A 16,248-nucleotide genomic window follows, 5' to 3' on the forward strand; every position below is an offset into this window, starting at 1 on the left:
CTGTGTTGCTGAGATTTCACGTGATCCACTAAAACAAAGCAGAGCATAAATGTGAAGGGAAATATTAGATGTTTCTTTTTGGTTTCAAACAAAAATCTGAAAAGTGTAGCATGCTTTCCTGTTCAGCCCCCTTGTTTTGATACTTTCTAGAACCGGCTTCTGGTTCAATTACAGCAGCAAGTCTCTACCGACTATTCACATCTAGAGCTGAGCTGGACGATATAAATAATGCATTGCCGATATTTCTCTTTCTCAATTATGCTTCCAACTCCCTCTGTGACCATTAGTATCTTGGGAATTATAATCCGTGTCAGGTGAGGGCAGCTTCTGCTGTGTGAATATTACAAAGTGGATTAAAAAAAAGGTTGATCAAAGGACAGCTGGTTTTCAATCTAAGCAGTCGTTTGTGATGTTATTATTGAACACTGATGTTGAGCAGCCATAATCTAGAGAATGAAATTGTTGGAAAATGTCTTTGAAACTCCATTTATATTAACTTATGCTTGTACTTTGACTATACCATTCTAACAAATGAATCTGCTTTGATGTAAAGCAATTCACTGTAGCTCGGCTGAATGCTGACAGGGGAATCTCAAGCCCAAACGATTGCTTTGAGTGGATTTTGTTTAGGGACATCAGAGTAAAGGGGGCTGAATAAAAATGCTAATCACATCTTATGGATTTGCATTTGTTAGTTTTTAAAAAAAAAAACTTTTAATTTTCCTTCTACTTCACATGTGTGCTTTGCTTTGTGTTAACGTGTGACATACTTAGCAATAGACTTATGAACGGATACGCTGCATCTCCATAGAGCCGCTGGAGGTTGGTCTGATACGACTGTGTAAACCTTCTGGCATGCAGAAACATAGTTAAGCTTTTAATTAAACACAATCACAATCATCTTTGGAGTTTCAGCAAGAAACTTCTGCTACTGGGCCAATATCCTCACGCTGCTGCAGTTTTATGCTTCCACATTGTCGAAACTATTTTCTCCAACAAAAACAAAAGCATTTGCTGGAAAAACACACAGAAAAAAAAGTGTGTAATTGTGCTCAAAGCAGCAGATTGCAACACACCCACTTCCACCCTAATGGTCTAATTTCATGCAAATAAAATCTGTGCTAATAAACTAGTTAGACTAAACAATACCTAACGGTTTTTCAGACCATGTGGTTTTTGATGTGCTGGGCTAATCGTGTTACATGCCTGAGTAGACGCGCAAGGATCTTGCTTTTGTGAACGGAAATAAGTGTTAAAAGCACAGGAAAAAGGATGTGAGGAAATAACCTCGAGCAAAAGTAATGATCATAATAGCTTCAAAGAATGGAAAGCAGGGCTGTTTTTCTGATAAAGTAAAAAAAAAATTATCTGCTTGATTCTAAATAAAGTAAAATGTACATATTCATCATCACACAACGCCATGGGTTACCTGCAGGGCCCTGCTCACCAGGGGCTCCCTGCGCCGACACGGCCCCCATCAGCAGCGAGGTCTCTGGAGACGTTTCTCCTTTGCTTTGTAGGTGGCGATGTGACGTGCTGCCCGGCGCTGTGAGCAGCTGCACCTGGGACAGCAGAAAAAACCCCAAAAAAAAACAGGTCATTTGATAATATCTTTTAATAAAAAAAGGCCTGTGATCTTGCCCAGTGATTCAGATACGGCTTTCACCTTGGCCTCCAATGAGTTGAGCTTTTCACTCAAAGCTGTGATTCGACTGCAGTTCAGACAACCTGAAAGCCAGAAAGTATGTTTCTTCAGCTGCAGGATGCAGGCGTTGATGCATCTCTCTGTCATCTTGTTTTTATGCAGGAATAGGAACATGTTCACAGCTCTTACTTGAGAGTGCCTCTCCTGTGCGTGCTGGCGGACGGCGTAGTGCGGAGGCTCTCCTGACTGCCTCTTGAGCTACAGCCAGGTTCCCTGGATCTGTGACAAAAGACAAAAAAAAAAAAAAATTCTTTAAAGTTTAAAACATGATTATTAGATTTGGAAGATTGCATATCCCTGATAAATGGCAGTAAAATGCAAACAAACCCTCCCTCTGTAAAATGAAGCCAATTTGCAAATGAAGTGACATAAATCTGATTCTGATTTAACAGACCTCTGAGGTCTTCACTGGCTGTATGCTGTATTTATGCTGGGACAAAATTACACACAGCTTTTCTGCCGGTGACTTCTGAAGGCTATGAGAAGTGTTGTATTTTATTTAGGGGTAGCAGAATAAGAGGAGGACGAATACAAATGCAAACAAACAAACAAAACAAAAACACACACACATTTTAGACTTCTATTTGTCCCAAAAAGCCATGCATCAGTTTCCCTCTAAATGCTACCTTGTGTTCTGCAATAAACAATCCCAAAATGTGCAATAAAGTTCGTGGTTGTAATGTGACAATTAAAAACGTGTAAGTGTGCACAGGTCAGTGTGTAGCTTATTCCATCGTGTGCTGTTTTCCATCCTTCAGAGGAAGCCTTTCAATTTGTCAAATCTGCCCGGGGAGAAAATAAATGTCTAAATCAACCTTGAGTGCAGCAGCTCGCGCCTGTGCTGCATTTCTCAAAATTCAAACTGCACGCTTGCTGCGTCCTCGCGACGTTGTGCTCCTTTTCCATTGTTTCCTTATGCAGTTTTAATCTGCAGGGTTGGGGACTTGAGGCATGTAAAGAGAAACAATAGATCCCTTTGTGAGAAGAGAATGGGCTGTCTCAGCTCTCGTTCTGTCTCCACTTCATTTCTACAGAGTGTAGGAGTTTGTGTCCTGAGGTTCTGGGATGTTTTGAATGGGAAGACTTTTTGTGGACACGCTAGACTGATTCCATTGTCCAGGCGGGCTTTGCCCTGGTTGGCCCAGGTGCTTTTAAAACAAATAAGAGGCTGGGTTCAGAACCTCATTAGCCACCAGGAAGCATGTCTTTCCTTTCAGTGCCCCAGCTATGCCAAGTGCTACACTGAATGAAGCTATAAAATAGCACCTGCAGCACAGCTGAGGCAATAGAGCCGTACTCCCCTTGAACAGCTCCGCTTGACATAGCTGCAGATGCCGTAATCCGCTGCAGGAAATCCGAGAGATTATAATCACACGGGAAAAATAAACGTTTTACATAAACTTACAAAGAAACAGCCGAGAGAGTGATCGCCCAAAAGTTTAAAACACAATGCACATGGCTCAGGGTAAATTCAGGCTGCTCCAATTATCCCCACCTCACCCTCACCTTTGTGCTCATGATTTCAGTGTTTGGGGTTGTCGGGCATTTCTCAGCGGATTACATGTGTAGGCAGACTCAAACAATCCACGATTTGGGATTGAAATGTTATGGCATGAGCTCTACGTGGCCCCCCTCACATGTTTCAGGAACAATATAAACTCTTGCGCCGAGACGAGGAGAACACACATTCAGCCTCCCCTCCCCTCTCGCCCGTCTCGCATGTCGGTCCACATGAGGGAAAGCTGCGGAGACAAAGGGAGGTGTGTATGTGTGTACATGTGCGAGCGCATCCCGCAGAGCCTCCCCGCAGAGTCCGGCTCATGTAGACGGCTGCTTTCAATTACAGAAGGAGGCGATCCGGGCCGGAAATATAGGTCTTACTCCTCCCCCTCGCAACAGAACCTCTTGTCCTTTAGAAGTAAAGATTAGAAGTAAAGAACATTTAAGATCGACTCCCCCCCCACCCAAACTGAAGCTTTTGTGGAAGGAATTAGGCTTTGACACAAACACCGCTGCCCTCCCACTCTGCTGCAGCACCAAGACCCGTGAGTTTATCTGCACCTCTGCAGACACAGACAGAGGATCACCGGCACCCATTGCTCTGTTGGCCAACAACAACATCGTTACACCGTATCGGCTCGTTGACCTCGCTGACTAATTGTCCCAACTCAAGGGGTCGAAGAAATGTGATAACGTATTTGACCTGTTCAGGTCCCGGTTGCCCCAGCGTCCAATCAGCAACCGAGCCAGAGCTCTTCATTAGAGATACCCCAGCGGAGAGTGCAGCAGGCCGGAGACGGCACCTTTCCTTATCTCGAACACGCACAGAGCGCAGAGATTCGCTTGCAAGCACTTCCCGGCGTGATCTTTGCTCCTGACGGAATATCGGAGGATAACAAGCGAGATGTGAGGGCTCCAAGTTAATCTTTTCCGCTTTCATAATTACTGTGTGTGGTTAAGAAAATATGAAAGATGACTCATGGGGCTGTTGCAGCAAAGAGATTAACCTCCAAAGACGTTAAGACATTGTGTGAAATGAAAACAAGGAAAGTACTGGAATTTAAGTTTAAAAAAAAAGTACTAAAAATGAGCTCTGCTTCTTTGGATTTCACACACTGTCCTGGAAACTCTGATTGAACTGTTAAAGGTTTGTTCTGAACAAACGCTGATTCTCACTCATTTTAGATAAAGACTTTGTTCAAATTGCTTAAGCGGTACCTTTAAGCTCCTCCTTTTTGAGAGGCGACATATGCACTTTAAGCTTTCCGTTGGAGATTAATGCACACAATGGGGCAGGGGCTCTTGAAGGAAACATTTAACCAGCAGCCGCTGTCAGCAGACACAGCAGAGAGCTCGGTCCTGATCCATCTCTGTCTGGTTGATTAGCTGAGCTCAGCTCTGCAGCATCATTAGTGACCAGGTACTGACAGCCAGGCGAGGAGGAGAGGCGTTTGTCTCTGTCTCCGGGCCAGACGCACTAATGTCTGCTGCTGTCTTTACATAACACAGAGACATGAGGTCTGTTTACATTAAACAGTTGTTCACAGAGAGATCCTTTTTTTTTGTTTCCTCTCAAAACAAGAGATAAATAAAAAAATTATATAGGTCTGGAAACAAATTGAGAGACCACTGCACTGAACTCCACTGAAAACCTCCTGGTTGTTCCTCCAAATATTGATTTCTGAACTCTTCCTGAGTTAATACATTAGTATTGTTGTTTCTAAATGATCATGAACTTGTTTTCTTTGCATTATCTGAGGTCTGAAAGCGCTGCATCTTTTTTTGTGATTTTGACAATGTCCTCTTGTATACTAAAAGCATTGCTTCCTCATGTTTAATAATGAAATATGAATTAAATAATCATCCAATTTTATAAATGTTGGTAGGATGTAGATGTATAGTAAAGAAACGATGAGAGTTTGGAAAATGACTCTAATGAGCAACACAGATTCGAGTTTAAATCAAAAAGTTTAAACAAACTAGGAAATGTAAAGCTGTGCCTTCATGTAAAGAATTTCAATTTGAGCCAGATGGATTATTTATTTAGCATGGGCAGCAGGACCAACACTTTTCCTCAGTTAATGACTCAGACATATGCCAGCTGGTCCTGAAGCGTATCAGAGGAGGTCCACCTAATGTTTTCGCCTCCCATTCTGTTGACTGGCCTGAGTCGGGTTATCTGGAAGTCGTCCGAAGAACCAAAACCTGCATCTAGACCCCGGTGTTTACAGTTCTTTCCCAGGGTCTTGAGTTTCTTTTATTAGGTGTTCCGCCTAAATGCTTGAACAGACTTCGTCATATCCTGACTTTAGAAACAAGCGGTCTCTGAGGCTGAAAGCTCAAATTGGGGAGGTTCAGCTGTAATTTCAGGCAAGAAAGAAGCTCCGTCTTTCTATAACAGCTGGTCAGACAATTGATCCCCAAGTTACATCCAGACTTCCACAGAGTTTGAGCTGAAAACAAGTGCACCCCACAAGCCAGGTAGCGTCCGTTGTTTTATATAAGGCCGGGTGACGAGCTATAAAAACATGCTGCAAGCAAACCCGCACTGGGACTGAGGCGAGAGTATGCGGGGTCAGAGAGGTTTTCACCTCATGTGCACACATCTCACCTCATCAGTCAGCAACGACGCGCAACATGAAGGAGGGAGACTCGCCGTAGCACCCAATCATCACCTTCCACAGAAACATAAGTTACTTCCAAAGCAAACATGAATGAAACACGTTTCATCTGGTTACTTCACCAGTAATGGATATAAATGTTAGATACATCTGTGGATGTGTGTACATACGTATTCATGCATTCAACCACTAACGTTTGGGTAAATGTTGAACCTTCACCGTATACGCCAATTTCAGTCATCAATAAGGTTCTGGGAAGCTTCTGGCTAAATATTTAGCTACTCTTGACTAAACATTTAGCTACCCTGGTTCACTAGTTCAACAGTTAGACCTGGTTAGACAAGTTAAATGTTAGGGGAACATGTTTTCAACGGGCTTTGGAGAGGCTCGTTAGGACATTTCTCATCCGAGACGTCACAATCTGAACGCTACTTTCCTCCACATATGAAAGGAATTTGTTTAGGAAGTTCAGCAGCAAATTAAAGAGAAGTAGGGTGAAGATTCTTTTTATAAACTGGAAGATGTCGCTGACCACAGTGAAGCAATGTGAACATTGCCGTGGATTGATAAGGTGCTGAAGAATAAAAAATGCAACTGCTCCAAAATCGCCAAATTCAAGCTAAGATTTGGTCCTTCTTACATGGACAAACCAAAACTTCCTTCAGGAGGAAAATGCTACGATCACACCAGGCGAGTGTTGAGCTATTTGGCAAGAAGTATGTTTGTCGACGTCACAGTAAGGCTTTCTACACTAAGCCAACTAACAAGCATGGTGGTGGCCACATCATGCTATGGGTCTGTTTTGCTGTCAGTGGTGTTGATGCATTTCACAAAGAGGGTGAATTAAATGACACAAAAGACCACTAAATTAAGAAGTTGAAATATGGACAAAGCTGATTATTTGAAAAGGACAACGCAGATCGAACTGGTTTTGGAGTAGCTAAAGCCAAACAACAATGAGCTCTGTGAATGAAATCTGCATTAAAACTGGGTCCCTGCCAGAGAAGTAACTAGTTATCTGCCAATTCTGCCAAGAAACATGCTCAAATATTCAACCATAATAATGTCAGTAGGATATCCACGACAATAAAAGTGTTTTGTTTTTTTTCCTTCTCCTGCACACATTTGAGATCGTAGGTTTCTCACCTTGTGTGGATCAGAAAATAAATCCACTGTGAATTGAAACTTCTGCAGACATTTTTCTTTTAAAAAATGTGGTCATTATTTTCCCAGAGTTCAAATAAATCATTAAAAGTCCCAAAGTGTTTGCTGCATACATGATGAACATCTGATCAATACGTCGAGTGTCTGTAAAATGTACAGCCATTTTTTAGCCTGTTTTCCAACTGAATCAATTTACTTCAGAAGATTTATCTTCTTACTCACTATAAATATCGTCAGCTTTCGAAATTTACATTCGTTTTTTTCTACACTTTTTTGATTTGCTTATGTCACAAGTCAAAAACAAGACATTTTTTGCCTTTTCTTGTAGATAAATTGAATTCAAAAAACCAGATGCAGAGCTTTTGCCTAAATTCAAACTGTTTAAATATTTTAGTAGCCCCTCTGACAACTGAAATTGAAATAGGAAAGCAGTCTGGTGGTTAAGCTGAATGTTACATGGTGTCTTATGTTGCATAAAAAATTATATAAATAAGATAATTTCAACTCTAAAATATTTGGTTGCGCACATCGCTTGCAGAGTTTCAAAAGATCTGCACCCAAAGAAAATAAAACCGACTAACTGTACATGCTGGTGTTCACTTTCCGACCGTCTGCTCTGCAGTGCTTACATCAGTCTTTGCAGCCCATCCAGGTGTGCTCACACACACAGCCTCTAATCTTCCACAGGAAAAAGGAGGGTCTCCAGCCTTTCCTCCCTCCTCTCCGTCGAGCTGACTCTACCTCACCTTTTCCCTCACTCACTCTTTCTCCACTCTCTCTGTTTTTCCAACGCATTCCTTCGGTGATGCTGATGTCAGTGACGGGCGTCTCAGTCTGACCGGCCCTCCCGAGCAGGAACTGGGATGTAATTACACAACAGTGTAACGGTGCTTCCTGCTTATTAGATTCCCCCAGCAAGTTTCACCATGGAAAAAAAAAAATGTTAGCAATCTACACAACAGACAGCAGGACCAGACAGTCTGAAATACCTGAAGGGCACTTCTAGTTAGTAATTACAGGCAAATTGAGCTTTGTTTGAGAAGCACTCTCCACCTTCAACTCTAATTACTGGTCAGAATTGATCTGCTTCTTCTGTTGGGTCTCTGTTTGTAGCAAGATGTTGTGGAAATTGAAGAAGAGGGGCTTTAGGTTCAGAAAGAGTCATAAAAATATTTTTACACCATAGAGCAAAAAAAAAGAAATGGAAATGATTAAAAAACCTTCATGTTGTCCATATGTTATTAAAAAAAGAAAAAGAAAGGAAAAAAAAAACCTCAACCCTTAGATGCATTGTTAAAATGGAAGCGGTTCAAACTCTGGCATGACAGCAAACATTGCTGCGGTTTGTGTAGCGTGGCTAAAATTAGTGGTGGGCGCTGTCAAACTGCAGCACGCGGATTTGACAAACAATCTGGTCAGGGCGGGCTGCACAAACACAGAGGCTGACACTCCTCACTTCTATTAAAAATGGCACAGCACCTCAGAGGCTCCTCCTGTACAATCCCTTGGTGATATTCATCTGGCTTCTCATCCAGAAACATCCAAATGTTGCATCTTTTCTTTCTTGGGACATAAAACAGGGCACAAAAGCAAAAAGTCCTACTTGTTAAAACTATCCATACGCCGACGGTGCATGTTGGCGTAGATGCTGTGTGAAGGTGTCATTCATCAGTCAGATATTCATTTATACAAACCACTTAGCCTCAGCCTGAACCTATTTCTACTCTAATGGTAATAACAGTTACAGTTAAAAAAAAGAACCCTAATTAAAAATGAAATTTTACAGGCCGTTTTGAAACACCCATTCATCCGTCTTATTGTCGTCCACTTTTCCATATTAGTTCACGGGAGCAACAGCTTCGTGAGGGAAAGTCGTGTCTTTCCAGCAAACTTCATTTTGGTGGATCCCAGGAGGTTCCTGGACGCGAACCCCGAGTCTGCTCAGGAGTCTCTTCATACTTACTGGGATGCAAGATGTCTGAACCGCCTCTACTGACCGCTTTGGATCAATGGTTCGAGTCCCTCTGTAGTTCCAGCCTCATTATGGAGGGAGCTCATTTTAGACATTCCTGTCTGGGATCTTGTTCTTTTGATAATTATCCAGATGGACCGGTAAGTTTGAGAGCTATGCCTTTTTTGGCTCAGCTCGTTTTTCACAACGAAACACGGAAGCAGCGTCATCAGCGTTGCTGCAGACGAAGTCCCGGTTGGGCTAGAAATCTCCCGATCCATCGCTGCTGAACAGGATACTTTAACTCCTTTGCTTGAGGCAGAGACTCATCTCCAGATTTATATTTGGCTTAACTATGTGCTAGAAGTTCATAGCTTGAAGCAACTAGAATCAAATCATCTGCCACAGATACACAGCAAATTTGGAAGTGTTCCATCAACTCCTACAGAGTTAAATTCAACACTTTGAAAGTGTCTATATTCGTCCACTGGTGTAGAAGTTACACTTTTGAAAGTGTTATTTGTGATAGAGTTGAATCAACACTCACAGTAGTTGAAATCACATACACTTCAGTGTTAATCTACCCAACAACTAGTGTATATTGTCAAAAGTTAACACTATGAACGTGCTAATGTAACACAGAACGGTGTAAAGTATATATTAACATAGAAATCTGAGTTTTGAAATAGTACTGGCAGGGTGTGCTGTGGTGGCACAGGGGTTAATATATGGAGGCTCTAGTTTTCAATGTGGCTGTGGTGGGTTCGCTTCCTGGTCTCCCCCTGCTCTCATTACCCACTTTTTTTTGTCAATTTACTACCGAATAAAAGCCACAATAGAGCAATTAAAACTTTTTCCCCCCCAGAAACTACAGGCCATCAATAATCTCCAAATTCATTTTAAGACATTAGATGCTACAAAAACACCAGCACCATTCGCAGAATATAATTTACTTTTATTTCAAAACATCAAACAGCACTGACAGCAATATACAACAAAGATCATACATTCATGGTACTTTGCACTGAAGGTGAAGTGTGCTTTGAAAGTTCATTGGAAGCAGCCATAGATGGTCATGTGATCACTGATGGTGAAGTGTCTTTGGTGCTGCTCTTGTTTTCGCCAACATGAAGGAGGAAGACTTCCAGTCTGGAAGGAAAAACAAGAAATACAGCAGAAACATTAGGATAATAAATAAATATTTTAAAAAGAAGTGTGAGCAAAATTAATCAGACTCACCTCTGTGTGTGTCACTGTCATATTCATTCAAATTACTCTCCCCATCTGGTTTACAAGATAAAGCATAAAGAAGTCAGAAATAATTACTAAAGAAATTAGTCAGCTTATAGAAAACATTTGGACAGCATTAAAAGTCGTGCCAACCTGTCTGAAGAAATGTGATGGAGTCACCATAACAGGCTTCAGTCACCAACATGACACACTAACAAAGATAAAACATTTTGGCAGTTTTTAGATGTGCCACAAGTACAAAATACCAGTCAAATGCTTAATTGCCTCCTCATTGTGTAGATATGTTCTACAGAGTCCTGCTAATCACCTAATTATTGTATTCAGGTGGTGCAGCAGCGGCACATCTAAATGTTGCAGGACAGTGGTCCTCCAGGACTGGAGTTTGACACCTGTGGCATAGATCAAGCCAATGGTCCAGCACAGCCACTCCCCCATTTTGCAGTCTACAGCCAAAAACTTAAAGAAAACGACCCCGCAGCTAAATAATGTTAACTCAAATGGCCTCCAGATTTTCCTGACAGTTTCGATGTTTGGTTAAGATAATAAATAGTCATATATACAGTTATATCCAAACAAATAAACGTACGTTAAGCGAACTATGTATATGAATTGATACTCTTGTGTAAACGGTAAAATAATGCCTCCATAAAAAATAGTCAAAAACATGATCATTTTAACATGAAACTTACCTTGTTATAATAAGCTCCAGACAAGACGCCATACTGCTGCCTCCGCTCCTCAGGCAAACATGTGACGCAGTAGCGGAACAAGACGGCGTGGGCCGGGGGGCGGGGCTAATGACCGGGCCCAAATAATAAAGCTCATGATAATTTAACTTTACAACATGGACATGCCCGCCACAGTGGAGCTAACAAGTTTCATCACCACAGAGAGCGACTATGTCATTTTGAAGTAAATCTGACATGAAGTACAACAAACCAAGAGAAGAACAGAAACACCAGGCTACTGATGAAACAACACAAATTCGAAACATGTTAACGTAATCCATAGAAATGCTCTTGCTAGTTTGCCATTTGTTGCCAAGTGACTGATGATGACGTTGGTGACAAGCTGTACCCAGAATGCACCTGGAGACAATAAGGACGATTCATTTGAAGTTTTGTGTGTCATAAAGTTAAATATAAGAGTAAAAATAAAGCCAGTCATGTGGCACAACATTTTATTCAATATTTTACACTCACTATGTCACTAAAATCACTCAGTCTGGTAAGGTTTTAGCAACCATGAGTCAACAATGGGACACCCTACTATATAAGCTACTGGGGTATCTTACACAGACTTTAGCAGGAATTAGCTCTTCATTACAGTTCACATTAGATGTCATAAGGAAAATTTGGATCCCTGAAGGCATGTTCTATCTTGTGGGTCCCCTGTAGGTCCAGGCCGGGGGCCTGCTGCAATCCCCACCCTATCTTGTCTGTTGCTCCTTCCCTGATGTGATGTCACAAATATGTTACAATTGTGGGAGGAACTGAGTGTTGATTTAGACTGTTGGAGTTAATTTAGAAATCAACATTTTTGTTTAACTCTTTGCAACTCTTTAATGAGTGTTAGGGAAACTAACACTCATGTTGTTGAATTAACACTGTATTTTTAACATACAACACTTGCACTGGAAATCTGACACTTCCAAATTTGCTGTGATATGAAGTTAGAAAACAAGCAACTCAGAAACTCAAATTTGTTCCAACCCCCACTGGGAAGAAGCTTGGCTTTGTGCAGAGAAGATGGAGACAGTTCCTCAAAACCTACACAGGTAACCCATCGTCTCACAAAGAGGGAAACATAAGGCTTTTCTACACCCATAAACACACGTACGGACAGGGGGGCTAAACTCCCATGAACCCCTCTGCATGTGTGTTTTTGTTTCAGCAAGGAGGCTCAACTGTAATTTGTATTTACCGTTTCCATCAAGGGTTAGAAATCTACAAAATCTCTGTATTTTGTTACTGCCACTGATTTTGTAACAAAGTTAGGCCTGGGATTGATTTCGCTTCCTTTCTGCAGATTAGCCTCCTTTCTTTTTGTTTCTTTCTTGCTTGATTGCTTGATTCCAAGCAAACGCAAATAACTCCTCCACAGAAAGTACATCTGTTTGTTTTTATCCGAGCAGTAAATAAAACCGTGCTCCAACAACGCAGGTTTTCTCTTCCTCATTTTGGCCGCACCAAACGCGAGCATAATCAAAATCTCTTCTGGTTACGTTTGATTTTTCTTTTGAATTAAAAGGGCTTTATTATTATTATTATTATTATTAATAATAATAATAATAATAATAATAATAATAATAATAATTTATTATTATCCAGAACAGAACCAGCCTTCTTTATCGGCTGGTTCATAAGAGGCCTCTGGCTCTGACGCTGCTGCCTCAACAAATCACGGCAGAAGCGATGAAACTCTCAGGGGTTGCAGATCTCCGATCTAGCAGATGAAAACTGTGATCCTGTCTCAACAAGGTTGAAGCTAAAAGTGCAAAACCTTGATTTCTAATTCTTTTTTGTTTTCAAGTAAAACTGTGAAGATAAAAAATTAAATTCGTCTGAGGGACCACAACATCTACTTCGCATGCTGATGAATGCAGTAATTTTTGATAGGCATATTCACATTAGCGTGGCTAATGCTAAGCTTAAGTAGCTTAGCATTAGCCATGTCTCTCATAAAGTGGAGACATTTTTCCATCTCCGTTCCAACACTGAGCGTATTGCTGTAATACTCGATATTGTAGAAGTGGCTCAAAAGTCTTTAGTATTATTTATCAACAATTCAAGATAACACGTTCATTCATTGCGAACGCTGAAGCTCTCTAGATCCAGGCAGCTGAGAAATTACTCAAATAGAGTCACCGAGACTAAAGCATCTAAACAAACGGCTGAAAAGACTAAACAGTGAAAGATGTCGAACTGACCAACTGCAATGACGGTAACAGCAGAACATCATGTAGAGTTTATACGCCACTGGCCTCTGCGAAAACATCCTGTAAAAATCCTGGCAAGCAGACGTCTCACTCCGACCGCGATGATTACCCAAACAGGAGTTTACACACATTCGGGCTCCCAGACTGAGCTGCAGCCAAGCAGCGAGAAGGCCAGTTTACAAACTTTTATCTAAACACTCTGCCCCATGTCAAGCGCTGGTGCTGAGTGAGTCAAGAGTTTTCTCTCAGTACGGACAAGTTAAGTCCAGCACACAGCTCGTTTATTCAAGTTTGGTCTGAAAAAGCATGTTGCCACGTCGACCAAATGTAATTTCCCCACTGCGGTGTGATTTGTATGTGAGAGCATAAAAAGGTAAACGCTTGCTAAGTGAGACCTTTAATAGCCCGTGTATTTTCACCGTTATTACCTGCGTAAATAACAGAAACAACGGAGTCCCCTGCAGAAAAGAAATCCATGACAACCAAATACAACGCTCCAGTTAAATAACACCGACTGTGCTGGTAACTAAACTCATCCATCCTGAGCCAAAAAAAACAACTTTTAAACTGAAAGCTGGGTCAGCTCCCCTTCTGGATGATGTCCTGCTTCAATAGCAAACCGTAAACCTGCCTCTGTCTCCAGGGCTACAAATGAACTGACTGCAGAGCACATGTGCGGCAAGAAGAGGTCCAAATCTGTCATCACTTCTGTTTTAGTTATCCTTAAGATTCAGCGTCTTTCAGCGAGTATCTTTTGTCCACTTCCCCAACCATAACAAATGATTTGATCCTCGGTTTAGCCCTACTAAGACCGGATAAAGTTGCGGTGAAGGTATCCGGCGAAGCTCTGAGGGCTTGTCCCACCGGACATGTTAAGATGCAGCAGTCAGAAGAATCCAAGACTGCCCGGATGTTTCCCTGCTTCACACTTGAGAGAGATGCAGAGGAATCTGTGAGAGCATGCGATCATCTCCTCATTGTAAATATGTCTGTCTGCCAACATAAGCAGCGTGCAGAAACAAAAACTCCCCAGAGAGTTGAGGGTCAAGCATGAACATGTTTTATTTTAATCCGCTGGTGAAATGAATTGCGCTGGGCGATGATTTCGTTGCTGATGGACTTATTAAAGGATATATATTTTTAGAACCAAAGCCTTAGTCGATGGGTACACGTTTTTGAAAATCTACAAAAGTTGCAATCGTTATGTTTCTTATCTTGCCATGTGTTTTATTATCTAACTGTGTGTGTCTTTGGGTGAATGGTATTAAACGTGCAGCATCCCAATGGGTCAGGGTAGAGTACGTTTCTTTTTGCCATGGTGTCAACATCCTGTTTTCTGGTTTTGCACCTTTAATGGTGATCTCCAAAGTCAGTCCTGGAGAGACGGCATCCTGCAGGTTTCAGTTCTTTCCACCCGAATCAAATGATGGTTCAATAAAGGCCTCTGCAGAGCATTAACATGCTGAGGATGTAGTTGAGCCTTTTAAATCATCCGATGTATCTAAAACTGGCAGGACGACGGCCTTTGAGGACCAGATCTGGACACTCAGAGTTCGCCATAGACAAATCTATGACTGCCTCTAAGATAAACCAGAAGGTTCATTTCCTACATTTGATTATATACATAATGGAAGTGTGAAAAAAAAGAAAAAATAGAAGAAATCACAACACTGTAAGTCTTTTAACCAGAGACAGTTTACCTACAAAAGACAGAGAGAGAAAAGTTATTTCTTGAAAGTTTGTATCCCTGATGTTTTTGTAACTTTCGTCGTTTCAAACTAAACGCTTATGGGAGTCGGCTTAAATAATAGACAGCGACAAGATGTCTGGAATCAGTTCAGGCTGGAGGAGAGTTTGACGCCAGCTCCATCAGTTTCAGGTTGGGCTGCTAGACTTTCATCTTCAATTCCATGAAGGAGTCATTTGTGTTTTCTTGCCAGACGAGGACATTTTGATCTTGTTCGAAGCAAGAAAAGAAAAATAAAATGAAACTTTTTGCTATACGTAGGTTATTGCCTCGTATCATATTGTCTTTATTGAACCTTTAGTATTAGGAACCACAAAAAGATTCCCCGACAGCAGATTGATTCCTGCATTAATGCGAAGCAGACATGGCGTCTGGTCAGCGAAAACAAACCCAGCTGTTTCTAAGCATCAAACCTGCAGGTTGTTGAAAGACATCCTCTGTTTTGGATTTGCTTAAGGTTTAATACACACAGGAAGATGTGACTCAACAGCGGGCTCTTAAAACCTCTCACCTAGATTTTGCTCATCTTGCCTCAAATGAAAACCTTGTGAATGCGAGATAAGAAGAAATTGAAGCACGGAGTCCTCACTAAAATCATTTAAAAGTAGCAGCAAAGAAATAAAAACGGAATTTATTGGGTCAGGTGATCGCACCGACTGATGATCCATCTCTCTGCCTCGCAGTCACAGATGTGAAAGATCTCAGAGCGGCGGCAGAGTGCCAGGATCAACATCATGACCTCCGAGCTCCAGGTTCTGTGAGGGATTGATGGTTCTTGTGCATGCTGCTACTGCACAAACCTCACAATGAGCAGCATAATGCAAATGCATGCATTATATAACTGAGAGAGTGGCCACTGAACTCTGCATAACACATTTATTACCTTGATACTACAGGGGCCACAATTTAAATGGAATAAAGTCATTGTTGCAATAGGTGCCGTGCATGAAACCGGTTTCCTATCGACGTATTTGGAAACTCTTTTCGTTGACCTGATGTAGATTTTTGAGACAAAGACCATGAAGCTCAGAGAGAATCGTGACGTTCTCATCAATATTTAATAATATAACAATATCATGTTCTCCGTATATCGTGCACCATTAGTCGAGACTTTCGACGTGCTGACAAGACAGCGCCTTTGTACTCACGATTGCTTGGAGATGCACACAATCCCACTGGAGCAGAGAGACTGCAGCTATAATTAAAGACAGCGTTTAGCTCTCTCCTTCTAGAAGCAGTAGAAAATCAAAAAAATGTGTTCAGGGGAGTGGTACTGGGATCACACCAGATGTGGATTTTGCTGCCGCTAATTTGTGGACTGCAGATGTTCCTAAAGCTGTTGGAGGATAAAGACATCCATTTACATAAAAA

At 41.6% G+C, this 16,248-nt stretch overlaps 1 protein-coding gene across 2 annotated transcripts in view; it reads right to left on the bottom strand.

Moving 5' to 3' along the window:
• The window catches only part of emid1 (EMI domain containing 1), a 67,569-nt gene that overhangs the window by 16,736 nt on the left and 34,585 nt on the right, over positions 1-16,248 (bottom strand). For both annotated transcript variants that reach the window (XM_014987446.2, XM_014987454.2), the window contains exons 4-6: positions 1,835-1,924; positions 1,667-1,728; positions 1,430-1,562 (exon numbers count right to left, since the gene is read on the bottom strand). In XM_014987446.2, coding sequence (XP_014842932.2) covers positions 1,430-1,562; positions 1,667-1,728; positions 1,835-1,924 — 285 coding nt within the window. The remainder of the gene's footprint in view (positions 1-1,429; positions 1,563-1,666; positions 1,729-1,834; positions 1,925-16,248) is intronic.

Source organism: Poecilia mexicana, unplaced genomic scaffold (assembly GCF_051168715.1).
Source record: "Poecilia mexicana isolate PSO_F unplaced genomic scaffold, ASM5116871v1 scaffold_9, whole genome shotgun sequence".
NCBI lineage: Eukaryota > Metazoa > Chordata > Actinopteri > Cyprinodontiformes > Poeciliidae > Poecilia > Poecilia mexicana.